We start from the raw sequence: 21019 nt of genomic DNA, 5'->3' as shown, positions 1-21019 counted from the left end.
TGTGACGACCAATCCCACTTTTCGTTGGTAAAAGAGTAGCCCAAGAGTTGGCGGTGGGTGGTGATGACTACCTGCCTTCCCTCTATTCTTACACTGCTAAATTAGGGACGGCTAGCACAAATAGCCCTCGAGTAGCTTTGGGCGAAATTCCAAAACAAACAAAGAGCGTAAATAAAAATCTAAAAAAATATTACAAAATGCTATAAGTCAGATATTGGGATATGTAATTGATATTCTTCTAAATATAAAACAAAACCACTTTTATGATAAACACTAAAACACGATAACATCAAAAATATTTTACAATGTGGTCGTTTCGGAATTACTTCAACATATATCATCAACAGCGTCAAAATCTATAAAAAAATTTAGTTCACAATTTTCTAACTATAAAAACCAATGTTTAAAGAGTAATTTAAGTTGTGGAGATAATTTAAAACTGTGGACTAATTTGTTCGATTTGCTAATCTTTGATGACGATAAACTGGTGTACAGCAGAGGCTTTATCAAAACTGAAATACAAAAACAAGATTTAGTTATCTTTTGTTAGGACAAGAATGCTGCATTAGACTGGAGTGTAGTTCAAGTTTCCTACAAATAGCACAAGGATGGAGCTAGAAACATTATAATAAGGTTCTTTTAGGATTACAGGAAGCAATGAACCGCAACCAGACAGTAACATAATATATGCCATACTGCATAAAATTCAGTTGTAAGTCCAAATATGTGTGACAGAAAACAGAGCATCTGCATGTTAAAACTATAACGTTAATATTTACGTCGGAAGAAAGCCAAAATCCTTACAAGAAATGACAATTATATCAAATCTGGCATAACTAAACTGGCGCGTTATCGACATACCTTGCACAAGTAGCACAAACACAGCAACTATGGAAGGTTTTTATTGAGATTCAGAGGGAATGAGGCTGCTTGAAACAAAGTAATCTATAATGACTATAAAAAATATAGGGAATAAATAGAACAGTTTATAGCCAGAAGATCATTGATAACATCAATAAAATAATCCTCTTCTATTTTCTGCAAAGTATACAGTTTCCTCACACTGGATCAACACCTGTAAGCGCAGTCTCTGTGATTTGCACCTGGTACCCAATTCAAGCCAACAACAAAAAATGATCTGATACTCAAGGCTTTTACTGCTTTCTTTTTTTTCAACAGAAAGTTACACAAAGGTGGTATCAAAACCCAATTCTTCGCTTTATAAACCCTCGTAATTTCCACTGAGCCATCGGTGAGCACAAATTTAAGACAGTTTGTTACAAAAAAAAAACGTATGGGAAACGAGCATTTTTGTACAATAATAAACTACACAATCTAAAATAAAACTTACTTTTAAGTAGAGATTTTATGGGTTCAGGTGAATGTCGTGGTTTGAGAATGTTATTTCACTTATATATATTATATAGAAGAATGTCGTAATTTTTATATATAAGTGTTTGTTTCATACATCCTAATAATGCAATTTACTGTTAAACATATATGTATTCGTAAAAATAACTTCGTGGTAAGTTAATAACTCACGTCAAAATTTAACGCACATGATACTCTTAAAAGTTTTGCCCCCCGCTAGTACAGCGGTAAGTCTACGGATTTACAACGCTAAAATCAGGGGTTCGATTCCCCTCGGTGGGCTCAGCAGATAGCCCGTTGTGGCTTTGCTAAAAGAAACACACACACACACACACTGAAAAATTTTATTGCTTCATGAAATTAAAACCCAAGCATTTCATGATAGCTTATTTATGGGTTATAACCTTAATTTTCTTAGTACAGTTCAAATGTGGAAGACACTGCATGGCCAAGTGGTTAAGACACTCGACTTATAATGTGATGAGAATCCCCATCACATCAAACATATTTGTTCTTTCAGCTGTGGAGGCGATATAATGTTACGGCCAATCCCACTATTCGTTGATAAAAGAGTAGACTAACAGTTGGCGCTGTTGATTAACTGACTTTCCTCTAGTGTATTATTACAGATAACTCTTAAGTAGTTTTCCTCGAAATTCAAATCAAACTTTAACAAATCTATTTGTGGAATTTGTAACTGTAATGCTCAAATCTTTTAGCAAACTTAATACCTAGTACACAGTTCACTTTTTGCTAATAATTTAGATATTTTCAAAACTGTAGATTACAAGGTCCAAGGTACAATGGCGTAATGTGTTTCTGAACACGTCCCGCACTTTTAGTTGTGGGAGCATTATAACAAAGACCATTTATTCGGATATTCGGTCACGTATAGCCATGTGATTAACGGTGGCGGATTGTGATCAATAATTGCTGTCCATGTGTCGTCAGTTTGAAACTAGGGGTAGTTATGCCTGAATCTCAGGTTCTTGACTGTGTCGTTTAGTTTGTGAGTGACATAAGGTGCGCGCAGGTTAAAAGTACCAAATACAAAAGGCTGCGTATAAGTTTATAGTAAGTAATACAATTACTTGCTTTACAGTTATTTGTAACTACATCATTCGTAAAGAATACGATAAGTGCTAACAGAAACTCTATTCAATCATTTTTATAAAAAAAAATATTTATTATTATATCATTCTTAAATGTAAGGTACTTCTATCAATGAGGCGGTATAAGGTTCGTTTGATGTTAAATAAAAAGTTACACGAAAGACAATCTGTGCTTTACTAACCACAAGTATCGAAGCCTGATTTTTACCGTTTTATCCTTTAGACTCACTGCTGAGTCAGCGGCAGGAATAAAAGCGTTAGTAAATTTTCGACCACAACGTAAAGCAAATTTTTGGAAAACAATACCAGCAAGCTTATCATTCATGTACAAAAACCAAGTATTTACCATCAACACTATTTTTGCCTATTAGAAGACGAGCATAATGCTGACTCATCTTTCAAAAAATGAAATGTACTTCAATGATTGAACGATTTGTACTACGAATTGAAAAAAAGTGTTAAAGGCTTAAAAAGTTTGTTTTTGTCGGATACTTTTCTACGTCTGATTGATTTGGTTTGGTTTGATTTTCGCGCCCAGCTACACGAGAATTAGCTGCGCTAGCCGTCCATAATTTTGCAGTATGAGACTAGAAGAAAGGCAGCTAGTCATCACTACCCACCGCCATCTCTTGGGTTACTCTTTTATCCACGAATAGTGGGATTGACCGTTACATTATATCGCCCCCACGGCTGAAAGTACGAACTCAGATTACGAGTCGAGTTCCTTAACCACTTGGCTACGTCGAGCCTTCGACGTTTGAACTGTATTGAGAAAATTGAGGTTATAACCCATAAATAAATTATCTTGTAATGGCTGGCTAAAAGAGGAGTCACATTCAGTGACTGGAATTCGAGCCAGCTCCCCTCAGCTTGTAAACTGTGCGCTCTAACCACCAGGTTATGCCATATTCCGTTTGCTAAAGTAAAAGTATTAGTTGTTGGCATAATAATATCTTAAATTTATCTAAAATATAAATTAATTAAGTTCAATTACTTCTAGTGCAAAACTATAAAGGATTTCCAAACTACTGGGCATAGCTTTTCCTCCATTCGCAAAAACATTTGTTATGTAATTGAGTTCCACTTAACTCTGCAATACTATTGATAAGATATATTAATGTTAAGTGTATGAGAGTTAATCATAGAATTGGAAATCACTTTGGAAAATAGGCACTATCTGTTAATTCTTGAATTACTTGTAAAATTCAGAATTGATCGTCCATAAACATTTAGGTTAAAATAACGTATGAGTCACCTACATTTTTCTGCAGTGGCACAGCGGCATGTCTGCGGACCTATACCCCTAGAAACCGCGTTTCGATACCCGTAGTGGGCATAGCCCATTATGTAGTTTTGTTCTTTACTAGAAACAATAAAACACATAAGACAATACAGACAGAAATAATATAATTATTGCAGTTACATCCACTAATAACTCTTCCCTGGTGGTTCAGCACTACATGAGAGGGCTTATAACGCTAAAAATAGGATTTTGGTAACCGCTACGAGAATACCATTGATAGCTCATTTCCGCTGAGGAACAAACAAAAATTAACTATAGTGTTGTCCCTTATCTATGTTTCACGTAGACAACGGATGATTTCACGAACTGCTTTTTATTAGTCTGTTTCACAAGTGCAGTAATAAACAAAAATAGAAAATTATTCAATATAATATATTAAAGTTATAAAATTCAAACATGTCTTTTGAAAGAAAAGTTTCTTGAAATCAGCGCGTGTTCGCCCATTTGATAAAGTCATATAATCTATTTTAATGACAAGTTTAAAAATAAACAAAAGTAATTCATTCTTAATATAAGATAAAATCAGTCGCCAGTTATTGTTGGGACACGATTGGCAAGACACACCTTCGATAACAATTTATCAGGAACCTTCGTAAATGGAAAGTAGGTTAAACTAACCAGCTACAAAAACACTATCTCATGAAGCTCCGATTGTGTAAACATTGTTCTGGCCCTTTCACCAGTCGCCAGTTCATCTGTTTTTCAGTGTTTAAAACGAAATTCAAACGGATTTTCCTTTTTTCTGAATATCTTATGTTCTTTTATTCCACTAGAAGAAAACGTGGAGATTTTTATGGGTTTTTTTTTCAGACGACATTGGAATCTTGTAACAGTAACTAATCAATAGACGTTTCCTTTAGGCTTTTATTAAGATTGTCGTGTTAACATGTATTTGCTTATATTGGTATTTAACAATAAATGTTACTTGAAATCACGTAAAGTTATATTATTGTTCCTTAAAGCATTTTAATTAACAATTTTCAAATAAGAGGGAACACAGATGAGATTAACATTATGAAAATTAACATTCTTTAAATTGATGACATATTCCAGTAAATGTCTAGCACTACTGTTAAGAGATTTTTTTAAAATATGGTAAGGAAGTAGCACTTTATGTTCCCAGTATTTATTGCATTGAACATAGTGGTGTTACATAACATTTCTGTTGCTCTTTATACGATTTACACAAAAAGCTATCGATTATTATTACAGTTGTGAACAACGTCTCCAGTTTTCTCTTCAGTTTTCGAAAATAATTTAATTGAATGTGAAATATTACCTCCTGAGCTCAAACTCAGGAAACTGAAGTTAAACTGTGTTCCATATCACAGTCAACTCATTCATACACAAAACTCATAAAATTGAAGATAAACTGTGTTCCATATTACAGTCAACTCATTCATACACATATAGCCATAGACAAAGGATAGATAACTTAAAGCTTTATGTCATGCAGTAAACTAAAACAGTGAAAAGCTATCGATTCAGGGTTGATTTACTTCTATAATGTAACCACTTTCCTGTGCTGTTAAATGATATTCTTCTACACGTTTGAGTTTGTGCATTAAGAATAATAGCGAAGAACATAGTATTCGGTGCACATTCTTTCGGTATTGCGTCTCTCTACTCTACGTACATGTATTTTGAAATAAATTTGACAAGCTACATATTCAAACATTAGAGGATTCTGAGATAAATAACTTTTTTTAAGAACCTCACTGTGTTCGTTCAGGTTAATAAACCCCAAATTTTAGTCTTATAGGCCCAAGATCATGCTGGTGAGATACATGGGAGCTCATAAATAACTAATTTAATGGACGCATTATTAAAAAAAACAAATAATATAAATAATAACGTTAATAATGTTTTATATTAATACAACATGCGACAATATAATAATTCAAATAACATTCCACGGTGCTTATAACTTGTCTACTGGAAATGTACTATTTAAAATTAAATTGAAATGTACCACCCAGTACTCATAAAATATAGTATTATAATATAATAAATAATCAGTTTCAATGATATTTTTAAATGTACTTATTAATTCATAACCGTCCTTACAACAATCTGCAATAAGATTTGGCAAACAGGAAGTGACCCACCCTTTTGACCCAGTCTATGGTCATCATGCTTCCCAAGTAAGGCAATCTATAGCTGTGCTAAATCTACCGAACAACCAGTCCCTTCAGTCATGTTAAAGATTATATTAAACAGACTCAAGCCTGAAGCGGAAAAAGTCATTGCTGAAGAAGAGATGGAATTTTGGGCAGGATGAAGGACCACAGAACAGATCTTCAATCTCAATAATCCTTTGTGAGAAACATCAACAAGACTTTCATAGACTTCAAGAAGGCTTTTAAGAGGGTATGTTTTGTAGCCTTATGGACAACAATGAAGAGGTATAACATCTGCGACAATCTTGTTAGAGTAATTGAAAACCTTTATGAGTGGAATCCTCATGTACGACAGCTTAGGGTTTTGGTTTCAAACAACGGTTGGAATTCGATAAGGATGCATACCCTCACCCATTCTGTTTAACATCTTTCTAGAAAGAATTATGGCTGATGCCTTGGAAGATCATGCAGGTGCTATCAATATTGGAGGCACACCAATCACCAACCTTCGCTTTGATGACTCAAAAAGAACTAGCAAGAATGGTGAAAGGCCTCCACAAAACATCTGCAGCTTATGTATGAAAGATTTTGGACAAATTCTTAAATAGTACATTAATAATTTTGTCTTTATTCAAAGACTCGTTAACATCTAGTAAGAAGTCTTTTATTTTATTTTATTTTATTTTTTGCCTTTTATTGATAGCTATAATATCTTGGTGCAATAATTTTGTAGTTGTGTAAATATTTTGTAGAATATTAGCACAACATCTTTCCACAATTTTCTCAATCACTTGTGAAATAGGAATTGATGGATAATTTCAACATGTTTCACAATTTTCTCAATCACTTGTGAAATAGGAATTGATGGATAATTTCAACATGTTTCACAATTTTATAGATAGATCTTAATACATACATTTTAATGCAATTAAACATGTTTCACAATTTTATAGATAGATCTTAATACATACATTTTAATGCAATTAAATGGTTTCGTAGCAACTAGAATATATACTTCGTTTTTATCACAAAAACCTATCAAAATGATGCTTTAAGCACATGTGTGACACATGTTCCCATTAGAAGAGTCATTTATAAATAACATGTTTGATAACGTTAATAAACTAGTATATCTTTCAGAATTTATCAGTACATTAAAAAATAAACACTAAATACTCTAGTGTGATTAAACAAGCCAAAAATAACAAAAAATACCATTTGTCTTTAAATAATATTATTAATTGTCGTTAACTAGAAACATAACATTTCTTATCGTGTTTTGCCATTCTGTTTAAGTAAAATGTGTTTCTTTTTTTCATACATAAGGGTAAAATATACAAGGCATTATACAGTAAAAATCTATACATTTTATGTGTACCTTACATTAAATATAACTGAGCCTAGTTACAAAAAGATATCGTTGAACATTGCAAAATATTTCGCTTTCTTTAAAATATTTTGAAATTCTATAATTCCACAGATTATTAAAAACATTATGAATTAGCATCTCAAATACTAATATAAAATATTACACTGATTTTTATTAATTTTAGATCATCTTGACCACAATACGTAAGACTAATTGCACAGCCGAATAAAATGCAGAGATTTAAAAGAATTATTACAGTTCGTACCTTTGCTTTCAATCATTTATATCACTGAAAGAGCTATATATTGCATAACAGAGATATTTACATACGTGGAAAGAACCTTACTGGACAAATAAAACTCTAGTAAGATCTAAAACAAATAATATTTCTATCAACCATGTGTGAATGGAGGTATGTATGTTCTAGCTGTGAGTTACTAAGTTGTGCAATAGTTTTGTTTTTTTCGATTCTAGATTAGCTTGCATACAAGTTAGCAGGTAGAACATCAAGTATAGTTGTAAGTGAATTGCTTTCTATTTATATACAAGTATCGTGTTCCTCATTTTGTTGATGAGGCATACAATTACATTTAAATGTCATTAGTTTTGTTTCATGAAAGAAGAGCAAATAGCCTATGGATTTTACTTGTTTATCGTAACGTAGATGCTTGAAACCGCACGTGATTGAACATCTGAACTCTCTCATTCTCCAGTAAATCATGAATCATTTACTTTGTTATATTTTTGAAAATAGTTTGTATTGTTCAGAAGAAAGAAGGATTAGTAATAGTTTCGCATATAAAAATGTGAAGAAAGATTTTATACGTTAAAACTTATTGAAATACGACGTAAAAATAATTCAAAAAAGAGAAGTTATCAAAGACTGAAAATTCTTGAGAATCCATATTTCTATATAAAAGCTAGAAACTTGAACAGAAACAGCACGTATTTTACCACAGTTCGATTTTGCCATCATGTGCACCAATATCGTTCAACTGAACACTCCGTCGAAGATCAGTGATATTTGATAACATTCCTTGTTTCTCAAAGTTTGAAGACACTTTACTTTCATGTATGTGATAACTTTCAGAGTGATAATGTGTAATCTGTAGAATTCTTCAAATTTTTGTTTGTGTTATAATATTGGTTGCAGGAAAAGAAAATGTATGATTGTACATTTGGTATTCCAAAAGAAATACAAGCTAACGATATTAGAGTACCGTAAAGTAACTGTAATTTTGTATCACTTACAAGATACACTTCACCCATGTTTTTGAAAGCTTTAATTTAAAGTTAATAAAAATTCAAAAATTTCTTTTCCAAGTTATGCCTTCCCCAAAAAAAACAAACAAACAAGTTTTCATAACGTGAAGTTGTGACAAACCCTTAAATCATTGACTTACACTGCATGAAACAGTTGAAGAATATATGGAATTTATAATATCTTATGCAGGACAGCGCAAAAGCCCGTTATAAAATAATGTTACTCAACATCCCAATTTACTTTTCTGTAAATAAGGCACGTGATGATCCTTTACGTGGTATAGCCTTTCATTCAGTTTACTCTCATGAACATTTGTAGAGGTGACTTTAGATATTTATAGCTCACAAAGATTCACTTTAGCATGACCTACAGTATCCACTAACCACAATGGTAGTCTGGTATGGATTTTGGATGCTTAAAATCAGATAGCTGATGAGGTTCTAACATATTCTTGGCCTTCACCACTTCTTTATTTGAGTTATTTCCTTGTCATATCTAATGTCTAGTATAACGTAACAGGATATAGCGAAGAAATGCGACTCTTCTGTAAAAAGAATGTTCTTCCATTATATATGCCTTAGGCACAGTTACAAGGTTAACTTTTGTTTATGAACTACATACTTTAATGTTTCAGGTCAGTATTTCGAACGCAAGAAAAAGAACAGGTAACATGTTCATCAGCGCAATGAGTCATGTGGACAATAACGTAATAAGTTAATCTACTACATAACTTTGTTCAGTTTTGAAGATGTACAACAGTAAAACTTATCTCTCAGTGTTTACTCAAGTTACCAATTCACTGTAAAGAAGGCGTAATAAATGCCTGTATTTTAACATTGTAACAGTACACGCAGATACGGAACCCTAGGAATGATATTTCAAAGATAAATACGAAGAGTTCAGTACGTTATATCGAAACAACATTGGAGCCTCAGAAGATTGTTACTCTTAATGACGCCGCGTCTGGTAATACTGTATTTGAAAACTCTACATATTAACAAAGCCTTACAGCGTAATTTACAGTACAAAAAAAAAACCCTTTATAATCAACTTAATTTTCGAGAACGTCTGTTTCTCAGTATGCGTTCTAACAGTTTATACAGAAATTCATACGTTCTGTGGCAGTGACTTGATCAGTATGTCTTCTTTTCGTATAAGATGAACACCCTTTCAATATCTACCTGATATAAGTGTATGACACTTGAAAAAATATATGTAATTGAAGGAGTCTGTTTACATATAATTTGTGTCGCCTTTTCCATGCCAAGATTTTTTTTTATTATATGTTTTTTGTTTGCTTGGAGCAAGTAGACAGCTTTCCACACAGGCCACTGTATTCGTGAATTACCACGTGTAACAAACTGACGTACTTTGTTTACAATGGCTGGGATACGACGCATGGCAGATTTATTTGTGTGCAGTTCTGCTTCCAATAACAATTACTTTCTAATACAATTAAGATCAAGGAAAATCCCTGAACGTAATAACGTAAATGTGTCGATATGTATGTGTGTGTATATATATATATATATATATATATTAGAGGATTGTTACAAGCCATTTCCAAAAGCGATCTATTTTCGATGCAGTCACACAACTATGAGACATCTAACAATGTAAAAACGTAGCTTGGTACACGCCGTTCCACCACGATTTTATTTTGGTTATTTTTGTCACATGAAATGTTGAACTGCATATCAAAATAATTTTAACATAAGGTACTTAACAGCATACATAAGTCAGTTTCTACGTTTTTTGGTTTTAATTGTTCTCATCAAATTAATAAATGTTATTCTTTTAAGAAAGCTCACCATGCACTTCTCAACCAGGACAGCTTGAAGAGTAAAATAACAAGAAAACTAAAACAGATTTTGAGCCTAAATGAGAACTCTAACAAAGCCATTAACTGATATTATAAACAAATATTAAGTAAACTGAAAGTAACAACACCAAAAAAATATGTATTTTCACATCACACCTAAAATATAATATCTCAGAATTCTGTGGTTAAATTTAATTTTTAATACTTTATATTTGTTAGTTATTAAGCACAAAGCGCTGTCTATCATGTGACCATCAATTGTATCGAAATACATTTTAAGCTTTCAAAATTACCGCTGACCCAGTGCATGAAAAGATAACAGTTATAATACTTTTAACGATACATTACAAAACAGTTCTTCCAAATCTCCCTGATCGCAGTTATAGAACACCCAATAATATATTTACTGTATAGTTCTTTCAACATCTTATGATCGTAACGAGATCATACTAAATCCCAACGATAAGTTATCTACAAAGAAACTGTTTACGTTGACTCACATTCAGAATGTTATGGTTGGAAGTGTGTGAAAAAAAGTCAGAAAGAATATTATGTCAAAGAAAGTTTGTGCAAGCTATTCCATTTGATGCAAATATACTTTTACTGATAATCCTTATGTTTATAATTTTAAGGTATTGGGTGTTGCTTTACAAAAGGATTTAAATGATTTAATAACTTGGGTGAAGAAATGGTAGATGGACTTGAATTACAATAAATATAAAATAATACTTGTAGGTTATCATAATTTGAATTCTAAATATAATGTGGATGGGTTATGAAAAAAAGAAATATTGGTGTAGTGGTTGAAAAGTCTTTTAAGCCATTCAAGCAGTGTTCTTTTGCTAGTGGAAGGGCAAATAGGATTTTACGTTCTGTCTACAAAAATTCTGAACGCAAGTCTTTAGGAATCCTAATTTCTTTGTATACGTATCTTGTTAGGTTACATTTGGAATATTATGTTCAGTCTTTTGCCCCTTACCTCGGTAAGGAGATTGAATCTTTGGAAAAGATTCTGGGATGGAGGAGTTGTTATATAAGAAGATAGTAAGATTCTTAAAATTGTTTTCTCTTAAAAAGAGAAGAGTTAGAGGCGATCTGATTAAAGTACTGAAGATTGTAAAAGGATTGTGTGTTTTCTCATAGCAAACTCACACAGGACTATCAACTGAGCCCACCGAGGGATATCAAACCCCTTATTTTAGCGTACTAGTGGGTGGCATTGTAAAAGGAACTGATGATGTCGATGCATCAACATTTTTCATGATTAACAGGGAGAATTATAGAACTAGGGGGCACAAATATAAATTTAGATAGCACATGGAATTACTGGAAAGGATTCGGAAGAGGGCTACTAGAATGGTTACTCGAATAGAGGTATTGTCATACGAGGAGAGATTACACTTCAGATGTAGTAGAGACAATATATTTAAGACCAGGCATGGCCAGGTGATGGAGGCGTTATTATGTTACGGTTAATCCCACTATTCGTTGGTGGTAGGTAGGTGATGACTAGCTGCCTTTCCTCTAGTCTTACACTACTAAATTAGGGACGACTAGCGCAGATAGCTTTAGTGTAGCTTTGTACGAAATTCGAAAACAAGCAATCAAACAACAAATTTGGCTTCGAGGTATATCTGCGGAATTACAACGCTTGAAACCGGGTTTTGATACCCTGGGTGGATAGAGCACAGATAGTCCACTGTGTAATTTTGTGCTTAATTGCAAACAAACAGTCAATAAATTTGAATATGTTTAATGGAAAGCTTGTAAATTATATGAATGATAACGGTTGGCTTTGAGGGGTTTTGTTTATTTAATATTGATAGTTTTAGTTTACTTTATGGACAGCTTAGATGGACCAGTAAGTTCCGAATTGGTTTTTGGTTGGGTGTTGGTTTGTTTTAAAGTTTGCGCAAAACTATACAAGGGCTATCAACACTAGCCGTCTTTTATTTAGCAGTTAAGAATAGATGGAAGTTATGACCACCCGCAACCAACTCATGGGCTACTCTTTTACCAACGAATAGTGGGATTGACGACATTATAACGTTCGCACGGCTGAAACGGCGAGCCTGTGTGGTGTGACTGGCATTCGAACCCGCGACCAACATATTGCATGTCGAGTGCCCTAACCACCTGGTCTTCCCAGGCCGGTCCCGTGCTATCCTTAAACATTATAGTATGTTATATATAACAATATTATTCAGAGAAAAATTGTCTTTGTTGTATTTTTAGTTCATTTGTTACAGCAATAAATATATATATATTAATAATATATTAATTGTTATTTTTAATAACATTTGTAACACATCTAAGAGACTTTAAAACGTCTTCAATAACTTGTTCGAAGCTCTGTATTACCGACAAAGCTTAGATACTTTGGCCAGCGAATGAAAATGTTTCCATTTGTTTTAAAAGTTAATACCATTAGCTTTTGGCACAAAAGATTAACCTTTATTATAGGATGCTGAACTTTAACCGTTTTTCACATTATCGTAAACAAGCGTCTAAAAAGATTATGAAATGGAAGTGCTTGGTGATTATAATTTAAGCCCCATTTTTAAGATTGTCATATCTTTAAAACCAGCTGTCCTAGGTAAATTAAATTTCATTATAGGATCATAAGCTTTGTTTAGAAACCTTTGGGCTTAGACCAAACGTTTGGTATTAGAAATGAATATTTTAAAATGGATAGAGAACACTGAAGACGCTTAAGTCTAGATAATATTTTAGATAATAACGCTTTCATGAAAACCACAGATGATCAACTGCTGATAGATGTTTCTCTCATTGTTTTAGATTATAATCCATTTTTATATTATTTTAATGTTACAATAATTAAAGATATTAATAATTATTATATTAACTGGACTGCACATAGAGCCTATGTTATTTAAATTACAATCAAATTTAAAAGCTAATGGTCAACTAGAACCTAAAAAAAAAGATAATATTTCGAATGTTACTTTAGTCAAATGACTGAATTATACCTTTGAAAACTTAGTTAATACTAAGAAACATGACGTTTGTTTCTTTCGGTTCTCTAATTGTCACACAGCTTTAATATCGTGTATGTGAAAGTAACCTCAGAAATATAAAACAAGAGCCATTTATTATTAAGGCAGAGCGTAGACTAATAGGTAGCATGCCTAAATTTTGAGCACAAAAGATCATGATTGCAGCCAAGATACCCTCCGTTGTTTGGGTTGGTGGCTGTAGTACAAGAAAGACAATCAAATTTTTCGTTGAGACAAGAATAACTAGTGGGTGATCAGTAAGTTGACGGATTTATAATGATAAAATTACGGTATCGATTCCCAGCGGAAAGCAGATCTCAAATAGCCCATTGTTGTAGCTCTATGATTAAAACAAACAACCGAACTCTTTCTTCACATTTATGAACTGTAAATTAGAAAAGGCTATGTGTTAACGTCCATTATGAGCCTTGTGCAAAAATGTAAAACAAACATTTAGTATTGTGAAGAACATGTAGATAACACAGCAACGCTTTTTATAGCTAATAATGTTTTGCTAATATTAACCACGAAAGAATGTATAAAAAACGTTGGAAAACGCTATTGAATGTTAAACAGTGCGCTCGATAACAACTGTAACACTATTAAAGAACATGCAAGCTTGATATCTAGAACCAAAACATTTTCACACCATGTTTCTACAAGTATTAAGTGCAAAATCATTGTGCCCATCTGAAACTGTTTTCATTGTCGGGTGTTTAATTTCGAAATTTTTTAACGGTTAAAGCTTGATTGATACTGGCGGATTAAAAGTTACATAAAATTGTTTTTTATCAATCACTTTCAGCGGTTTAAACGTATATGGATGAAAGAATGATAAAAAACCATAACGGGAAACATATCTGAACGTATCTGTTATAAAACAATGTAATGTAGCGTGTTGAAAATTATTTAATACATTGGATAAATTCGGTGCAGTGACTTCCATTTCAACTTACGAAGAGTTAAGATAATAATAAGTCAATGTTCTGATTTAGACAAAAGTTGATTATAGCTACTGCACAACGTCTGATACACTTCACTAGACAACGGCGTCATTGTGCCCCTATAGGGTGACGTGACCGTCTTGATGGCGCTCCCCAAGTAAGATAATAAATAAATAAAATATGTTATTTTTGTAATCTCAATAAGATTAGGCCTAAATATAGAGTTGAAAACTCTATATAGGTGATCTAACTCGCTTGTTTCTTATGGTATTGATTTAAAAATAGTAACTTCAATGTGTAATTTAATAATTACTCATTTTACTAAATAAATTATCAGTCCAGCAAAAATATATATTTACATACTTTAAGAAATACAGCAAAAGGAGTTGTTTAATTAGGTATATTCAATCTTACTGCTAACTCTCTAGATTTAATCGTTTGGAGAGTTAGAAGTAGAATACTTACCTAACAAATAATAATCTTAACGAATTTTCGTTAAAAACAATTATCACATAATTTTGAGCCCTTAGTATTCTTACATTATATCCTTATTAGAAATCTTGATTACTTCATAATATTTGTTTATATAGGTTTTTAAATACTATACGATTATATGCAAAATAAAGTTCACCTTTACACTAAGCATAATTTTAGAACATAGTAATATGATACCTTACCTTGAAACCACAAGAAATAAACCGTTTTGTGATAATCGTATGGTTAGCAACAAAATAGTTTGCTTCGAATTGTGCGCAAAGCTAGAGAAGGTCTATCTGCGCTATCCATCCCTACTTTAGCACTGTAAGACTAGAGGGAAAGCAGTTAGTCATCATCACTCACCGCCAACTCTTGGGCTACACTTTTACCAACGAATAGTAGGAATGACCATAACATTATAACGCCCTCGTGCTTGTAAGGTCTAGCATATTTAGTATGACTGGTATTAGAACCTGCACCCATCGGATGACGAGTCGAGTGCCTTAACCACTTGGCCATGCCGGGCCGAAAAATGTTTTCTATTGTCGTATTTATATATCAATGTTTGGTGCAAATAATTTCTATAATATTTTTACGTAATGGAAATGTATTTTATATTGTATTTTGCCGAACAAATAATACTTTTTCTAGTGCCAATTTAAATAATATAATATTCTTCATGTTTTTAATAACCATAAGGTGGTTACTTTTATTAAAGTTACGTATGAGATGTATATTACTCATTTATAAAACTATAATTTTATTGGATATTTTTTATTTTTCAGAAACTTAAAAAAAATGTGTGCCCAAACAATGTCAGCCTCAGATGTTCCTCAGAAAAAGAACATTCTTCCAAGATAAATTCTGATATCTGAACTTTGTCGTCTAATAGGTAGTCAGTTAACACAAACTCAGAATATGGATATTGAAGTGGGATACGAGTATCCCAGTGTCCGAAAGTCACTGTACAATATGAACAAATCAACTATTGGAAATGACCAAGCAGTGAGACGTGAAGGGCAGTTACGTATGGAAGAAAAGAAATTCCTGTTGGTTGTTGAAAGAGGAGACGTTGCATCTGTTAGAAGGTATGTTATTCTATAATCACTGTTAAGGTAAAAATCTTCCATAATGTTTTGAGGACTAAATAGCTGTAAATGCACTAGAAATATACTAAATTCTTTGTTATAGATGATACAAGCATGTTACGTATTATTGTTTTAATTTTTAAGATAAGAAGAAAACTGAATAAATTCGATGAAACAAAAAATCAAACAAATGTTTAACACCGGAACGATTAAACTTTATGGGTAACAACCCTATTACAGTGATGTTTATGTGTTCCATAAGTAAGGTATGCTTTGTTCTTTCTTTAACATCACTTTCATTAACAGCTCTGGATAACGTTTAATATACCTATTTTTACTATCCTATTTCTTCATTATTATATTTTTAATGTACAGAGTATTTTTCAGTTTGTTAGCTTAATAAATGGATTTAGAAATACTTTGATTTCTCCTAAAATGGCTGTACTTCGTGATATATTATTAAGTGTATAACCACAACGACGCATTCTAATTCCTTATAACTAAGAACGTAAGAACAATACATTTCAAAACTATACACATTTCAAAGTTGATATTTATTTATGCTCTATGCAGGTAGTGTAATTGGATCATAAGCAAATATTAACCATATCGATAATTGTGCCTGTATTTCAGCCAGAATGATGCAGTAATTTGTAATACTTCATTTCTTGAAATGCCTCGATGGTCAGAAACTTTGAAACGAACCAAATATAATTTGAAATGCTGAGAGTAAATTACTAATTAAATTAATAACATTCTTTTTATAGCATTAATAAAGTTTTCAACCCAATAATAAATTGTACTGGAAAATACATTCGTTGGGCACTTTTGTGCATTTTGAACAATTTTTTTTAATATTAATACCCCATTTAATTAGTTTAATAAAATTAAGAATTTTGAAACAGCATCACATTAAGTAGTATCCTAAGTTGGTCATTTACATTTTTCCTCAGGTACTTGCAAACAGCAAAGGAAACTGGGAATATCGACGTTAACTGCGTTGATCCTCTTGGTCGATCAGCCTTACTAATGGCAATAGAAAATGAAAACCTGGAAATGGTAGAATTACTGCTAGAGTTCAAAGTTGAAACAAAGGATGGTTTATTACATGCTATAAGTGAGGAATATGTGGAAGCTGTGGAACTGCTGTTGGACCATGAAGATGCAATACATAAACCTGGAGAACCATATGTAAGATATCAACCAATAGAATTAATTCAAAATTTCAATTTGAGAAACTACATAATTTATGTTGTCCTATTTTAATATATCTTCTTAAATCTTAAGTTATGAAAACGCTAGAACTTTTACGATTAATTATTTTGAAACGTGTATATAAATTTGTTCCAAATTCTAAATCCAGATTCATTGCACTTCATTTTCAAAAACTCAGACATACAGTCATGTGAAAACGTTAGGACACCCTAAGAAAGCCTGTGTATTTTTGTAACATTTTTGGATATCTAGCTATTTAATCTCAATGTTAACAATACTGAGAGATTATAGGAATATAACTAAACAATTAAAACTAAAGAAAAGACTTTTTCAAAATCTTCTGTAAATCTAATTCTACAAAAATGCATATTCTAACTGAGGAAAAAGTTAGGACACCCTACCCCCTAATTCCTTGGCTGAAATAACTGCAGTGAGACGCTTCTTGTAGCCATCTATCAGTCTCTGACATCAGTCTGAAGAAAGTTTGCCACACTCTTCAATGCAGAATTCTTTCAGCTGTGAGATGTTTGAGGAGTGTCTTGCATGTACAGCCTGTTTTAAGTCACCCCACAGCATCTCAATGGGATTAAGATCTGGGCTTTTACTCGGCCATTCCAGGACTCTCCATTTCTTAGTTTTCAGCTAGTCATTGGTGGATTTACTGGTATGTTTTGGGTCATTGTCGTATTGCAGGGTCCAGTTCCGCTTCAACTTTAATTTTCTTACAGATGGACTCACATGTTCCTCAATCATCCTCTGATACACAGGAGAATTCATGGTGGATTCTATGATTGTGAGCTGTCCAGGTCCTGCTGCAACAAAGCAGCTCCAAACCATAACACTTCCACCTTCATGCTTCACAGTTGGTATGAGGTTCTTTTCCTGGAATGCTGTATTTGATTTACGTCAAACATGTCCTCTGTTCTGGTGCCCAAATAATTCAATTTTGGACTCATCTGTCCAAAGAACATTATTCCAAAAGTCCTGGTCTTTGTCTACATTCTCTCTGGCAAACTTCAGTTTGATCTTGATGTTTCTTTTAGAGAGCAAAGGTTTCCACCTTGCACTCCTCCCATACAAGTTAAACTTGTGCAGTCTCTCTCTGATTGTAGAGGCATGCACTTACACATCAACAGTAGCCAGAGCCTGCTGTAGGTCCCGTGATGACATGTTAGTGTGTTTGGAGACCTCTTTTAGCATCTTGCGGTCTGCTCTTGGGGTGAACTTGTTTGGGCGACCAGACCTGGTCATGTTAGCAGTTGTTTTGAAAGCCCTCCACGTGTTGACTATTTTCCGGATAGTGGAATGACTGATTTCAAAATCTTTTGGGATCTTTTTAAATCCCTTACCAGACTCATAAGCTGCTACAATTTTCTTTCTGAAGGCCTCAGACAGCTCTTTTGCTCTCTCCTTGGTGCTCACTCTCACTTCAACAGTCAGGAGCACACCAAACTAAATGTCTGAGGTTTAAATAGGGCAAGCCTCATTCAAAATGCTGAGTAACGATCTTCTAATCATGTGCACCTGGTGTAATACACCTGTGTGTGAGTTGAGCCATTATAAATGAAAATAAGTAAGGGGGTGTCCTAACTTTTTCCTCAGTTAGAATATGCATTTTTGTAGAATTACATTTACAGAAGATCTTGAAGAGCCTTTTCTTCAGTTTTAATTGTTTAGTTATATTCCTATAATCTCTCAGTATTGTTAAAATTGAGATTAAATATCTTTGCATCCAAAAATGTTACAAAAATACACAGGCTTTCATTGGGTGTTTTAACTTTTTCAAATGACTCTATGTATATATTTACGAAATACGTCACTTGGCTTTCTTGTGAGGTTTAATAATTTTAGTTTGTTATTTCACAAAGTGACTGAAATTTCTAAAAGAGTCCTCATTTATTTCTCAAAAGATTATAAATATTTTGTTTTTAGAGTTTGTAGTAACTGATATTGTAATATTAGTAAATTTAAATTACATCCAATAAAAAATACATACAGTCTTCTATAAATAGAATTGACGTAAGCTTCAGATTCGTATAATATCATGTTGTTGTTCTGTTTTTATCTAATAACTCGGTCCTATAAGTTGAGACATATGTTTACCTGAAATAAATAGAGTATAATATCAAGTACTTTTCTTAGATATTTTAAATGTTTAAAACCTATTTTGTTTTGTAGAGGAGAACCCTTGGCTCAATACTTATCTAACCCTTAGATCGTGGTTCTTTGACTTATGCTTGTTGTGGTGCCAAATACCACGACGCCTTCGAATGCGAATTTGAATCCCACTGTGTTCATATCACTCTTACTTTCATTCTTACCCTAAGTGAGTGGAGGAGAAAGATGTCCAACATTTAAAAACCATGAACAATATCTCCTACCCACTACCCAGATGCTCGGAAGTTATTCTTCCCCACTCCATCTAGCACATATGCTGCTGCTCTTCCCTTCACTGCTACAGTGGAGTGCAGGCAGATCTCTCGGTGCCTCTGACAGAGTCGTTCTCCAACCATGTATTTTAGGTCTTTTCCTTCCATGATTAAAAGAATTGATGAGGCAACATCCACTTCCATCTCTATTTTCACTACTTCTTCCAGAAGCCCCCTGAATCCATTTCCTTCGGTTCCGGGTTCTGGTGTTGCCGAAAGAGAAGATGGATCCACTGACAGATCCACTCGATAGACCCCGATAAAGAAAAGACGTGGTCGAAAACATAAGGGTTCTCTGCTCAAATCTTCTCTACCTAAGTAAAAATGCGCACTTTGATATGATGGAATTGCAGAGTTTTTCTTTCTAATTTGCATGACATTTATTCTTATCATCCTGTGTGTCTTTCCTAATAGGAAACTTTTTTCTGAAATATGCTAACAGAGTCACCTTCTGACAGTTTTTTTTATACTGTTATGGCAGGTTGTGTGATGAATGAATGCATGGAAACTGACCATAGTCGACGCCAACTGACCCACATACCTGGATGGAAGCTGGACTTCACCATCTGGCCCTCTTTTACTGCTTTCCCAGAACTTCATCCAGCCATCATCTGTAAGTTATCGATAGACGACACTGTGGCAGCAGTGGCTGATTGCATTGTCCAGGAAGCTGCTCAATCAATTCTTAAAGCCTTTACATGTTTCTCATGGTATTTTCTTCTGTGGTGAAATCTGCTTGCCACATGACAAAAAAAGCTCAAAATGGGCCTGGGATATCTTTTGCAAGTATCAGGCATTTCTATATTGCATCACTATTTAGTGGTACTGTGCACATGCTGATTCCAAGTCTGTGTGGGTTAAACACTTTCCTATTCTTTTCCACGGGAACTTGAAGTTCCTCAGAGCTAATATTTCATGTCACACTTTTCAGTGTAAAAATTAATGCCATCACTGGACAACTTCCTCTAACCATTGAAAGTGGGCTCTATGTCGATTACTTCCATATTTCGTGTTCGTCATCAAGCATGAGGTTTATTGAGCAGCAACTTCAAATTGCCCTTAATCATTTATTGAAGTGAATCACAGCAAATGGTTTTACCTTTCCGTTCTCTGAAACCGTTTCTTGCACTTTTACCACCAATGAGGTATTCAACCTAATCTAAGCTCCGTCTTGGTAATTTTGTTCTTCCTGTGGTCCTTGAGACAAGGTTCTTGGGGCTCATCTATGACCATAAGCTAAACTTCATTTCATACATCATGCAATTATGTATCAAATGTCTAAGGGCACTGAGCATCCTTTCTGTCCTCTCTTCCACCTCTTTGAAAATGGATCATTGTTCTATACTAAATATCTATCATGCCCAAATTTGATCAAACTGGACTATAGGTCTCTTGTCCATGGCACTGTCAGGACCTCGGCCTTGAATATGCTGAACGTCATTCAGCATCTAGGGATTCAGCTCTGCTTAGGATTTTCTGCACTTCTGC

General features: G+C 33.5%; 1 protein-coding gene across 2 annotated transcripts in view; it reads left to right on the top strand.

Moving 5' to 3' along the window:
- Positions 1-21019, top strand: part of LOC143253236 (transient receptor potential-gamma protein-like) — a 169569-nt gene that overhangs the window by 108067 nt on the left and 40483 nt on the right. For both annotated transcript variants that reach the window (XM_076506751.1, XM_076506750.1), the window contains 2 exons: positions 15585-15887; positions 16841-17078. In XM_076506751.1, the coding sequence (XP_076362866.1) occupies positions 15718-15887; positions 16841-17078 (408 nt within the window). In that variant the 5' untranslated portion in view covers positions 15585-15717. The remainder of the gene's footprint in view (positions 1-15584; positions 15888-16840; positions 17079-21019) is intronic.

Source organism: Tachypleus tridentatus, chromosome 6 (assembly GCF_004210375.1).
Source record: "Tachypleus tridentatus isolate NWPU-2018 chromosome 6, ASM421037v1, whole genome shotgun sequence".
NCBI lineage: Eukaryota > Metazoa > Arthropoda > Merostomata > Xiphosura > Limulidae > Tachypleus > Tachypleus tridentatus.
The sequence above is the reverse complement of the archived record's forward strand: the minus strand, read 5'-3'. Positions and strand labels throughout refer to the sequence as shown.